Raw genomic sequence first — 2,974 nt, 5'->3', positions numbered from 1 at the left:
CTGTGGCTCAAGTGGTAGAGCGCTAGCCTTGAGCTGAAGAGCTGAGGGACAGCGCCCAGGCCCAGAGTTCAGGCCCACGACCGGACAAACCCCCCCCCCAAAAAAAAAAGAAAGAAAGAAAAGGTAGCAAATCACTTGCTCTCTCTGAACTTGTTTTAGAACATATAAAAGTGGAGCCTCACAAGAGTGTTACATGGCTCATACTAGCTCATACTTAGACCAAAACTCAAAAGAGACTGGGCATCGAGAGTTCAGGTCTCTGTAGCGCACCTGGAGCATCAACACCTAAGAACACCCACTCCCCTCCCCACACCACCTTGTTTGCCAGGGAACATGGTCTCCAACAGGTAAAGCTTCCTCCTAGGACAAGCTATGCTGTGTTGTCAGGGTCTACGGGGCAGCGGTGGGAACAGGGACGGAGCTTCAGCAGCCTGGCATTTGCTCTTAGCCAGCTGGGGGACCACAAATCCGCCAGAGACAACTACTTGCACGCCTTGCAGGCTGCCCAGGACACAGGTGAGAATGAGAGGGGTAGCATTTGACTTGGGTGTGGGGGGGACCCAAGAGACTGAAGATTCTTGGGGCTGGTGGGGAGGCAGATGGGGGAACTTGAGGGTGAGGCATACTTCTGAAGGTGAAGGGTCCATGGGACAAAGAAAGATGAGAGGACCTTTCAGGCTCTCTTTCTCAGGAGACATGAAAGGACAGTGGCAGGCCTGCGAAGGCCTTGGGGCTTCTGCAGCCAGGCTTGGGCAGTATGACCAGGCCTTGAAGTACTATAAGGCGGCGCTGGCTCAGTGTCAGGTGAGACCTGTGTGTTAGACTGACTCTTCCCGCTGCGCCTCCTCCCGAAGCCTTCTCCAGCTGACTCCCCTCTCCTACACTTGTTCACTCATTACACATGCACTAGACGCATATGTGTGCTGAGTTGTGGGATATCCGGGATCTGAGGAGGACGGGATCTCTTTTGTCTACAGTTCTGGGCTTAGTGGCATGGGCTAGGATAGAAGAGAGGGGAGAACCCCCCCACCCCTCCTCAGCTTGTTTCTTTCTCCCCTTAGTTCCTTGAGAGCTGCAAAGCCCAGGTCTTCCTCAGTTCCTCCATTTTCTCCTTTCTCCCCAGAAGGAGCCAGTTTCTGTGCGAGAACGGCTAGTGGCCAAGCTGGCAGACGCCATGAAGACCCACCTGATCCAGGTTTGTGCCCAGGTGAGATGACACCGGAGACAAGAAGCTGGAGGTGGGGATAGGGTTGCCCAGAGAAGGCGATGACTGCAGGCAGGTCTCAGGGATGACATGCTTAACTGCTCATCTGTGTCCATCTTGTCCTTCTATCCCTGGCCAGCATGTGAGATGTATATCATGTTCCCAGATACAGGGATGTGGGGATTATGGCATATCTCTGGGAAAGCAGTCTCAAGACTTTGACTGAGCGGTTACAGGGCCAATGAAGGCCAAGAAGTACAATCAAGAATCCTCTTTGGGGCTAGGAATGTGGCCTAGTGGTAGAATGCTCACCTAGCATACATGAAGCCCTAGGTTCGACTCCTCAGTGCCACATAAACAGAAAAAGCTGGAAGTGGCTCTGTGGCTCAAGTGGTAGAGCACTAGTCTGGAGCAAATGAAGCTCAGGGACAGTGCCCAGGCCCTGAGTTCAAGCCCTATGACTGGCAAAAATAAATAAATAAATAAAATTAATTAATTAATTATTAAAAATCCTCTTTATGGATGTGAAAAGACTGCAATTCCCAAAATGGCCACAGGATGGCAATAGTACTCCAAGGAAGTCACTCACCCATCTCAGTTAATGGGACATTTCTTTGTAGTTCTTCACTTTCCTCATTTCTGGGCTCTTTCTCCCCCTCACTCTACCTCCTAGTCTCTCTCTTTAGTTGGCTCTCCAACTGCCTCTGCATATCGAGATGCTCTTGGAAAACTACTCTCCCTAGGAACTGATTTTTTTGGCAGTTCTGGGGCTTGAACTCAAGGCCTGGGAACTGGCTCTAAGCCTCTTTGTGTTCAAGGCTAGTGCTCTACTACTTGAGCCATAGAACCACTTCCAGCTTTTTCTGAGTAGTTTATTTGAGACTGTTCTGCCCAGGTTGGCTTTGAACTGGACCCTCAGATTTCAGTCTCCTCAATAGCTATGATTTTAGGCATGAGCTACCAGGAACTGAAAATTTATTATATGTATTTAAGAGGTTTTATGTCCTCTACATATCTACCATATCTACAATCTGTAAGCAATCTTGCAATCTGCAAATCTGGGACTTGAGGGGGGGAGGGTAATAGCTCAATGGAAGCGTGCTTGCATAGCATGTGTGAGGCCTTGGGTTTGATCCCCAACACTGAAAATAAATCAGCCAGGCACTGGTGGCTCACATCTGTAACTCAAGCTACAGTGGTTGATGTGTAAGCCCATGGGATACAGACTCTTGAAGTCAGTATGTAAAAAATGTACTTAGACTCTCGATATTACTGGCTCCGCTGCCATTCTAGCTACTCAGGAGGCTGAGAACAGAGGTCGCAGTTCAAAGCCAGCCCAGGCAGAAAGTCTGTGAGACTCTTATCTCCAAATAACCACCTAAACTCTAGAAGTGGAGCTGTATCTCAAGCGGTAGAGAGCTAGCCTTGAGCAAAAAAGCTCAAAGACAGCACCCAGGCCCTCAGTTAAAGCCCCAGAACTGGCATACACACACTTTTTTTTTTTAAATCAAGTTAGCTTGATGTAGCTTGGAACTGATAGTTCATGCCTGTAATTCTACTCAGGAGGCTGAGATCTGAGGATTGCAGTTCAAAGCCAGCCCAGGCAGAAAAGTTGGAGAAACTGTATCTCCAATTAGCCAGCAAAAAAAACTTTAAAAAGAAGGTGTGAGGGCTGGGAATGTGGTTTAGTAATAGAGTGCTTGCCTAGCATGCATGAAGCCGTGGGTTCAATTCCTCAGTATCTTGAGTAAAAGAAGCTCAGGGACAGTG

At 48.9% G+C, this 2,974-nt stretch overlaps 1 protein-coding gene across 1 annotated transcript in view; it reads left to right on the top strand.

The window, feature by feature from the left end:
* The first annotated feature begins 684 nt into the window (after window positions 1-684).
* Window positions 685-2,974, top strand: part of Ttc24 (tetratricopeptide repeat domain 24) — a 4,789-nt gene continuing 2,499 nt past the window's right edge. The window contains exons 1-2 of the mRNA XM_013030571.1: window positions 685-804; window positions 1,124-1,207. Of these exons, the coding sequence (XP_012886025.1) occupies window positions 697-804; window positions 1,124-1,207 (192 nt within the window). The 5' untranslated portion in view covers window positions 685-696. The remainder of the gene's footprint in view (window positions 805-1,123; window positions 1,208-2,974) is intronic.

Source organism: Dipodomys ordii, unplaced genomic scaffold, assembly GCF_000151885.1.
Source record: "Dipodomys ordii isolate 6190 unplaced genomic scaffold, Dord_2.0 Scaffold131, whole genome shotgun sequence".
Lineage (NCBI taxonomy): Eukaryota > Metazoa > Chordata > Mammalia > Rodentia > Heteromyidae > Dipodomys > Dipodomys ordii.
The sequence above is the reverse complement of the archived record's forward strand: the minus strand, read 5'-3'. Positions and strand labels throughout refer to the sequence as shown.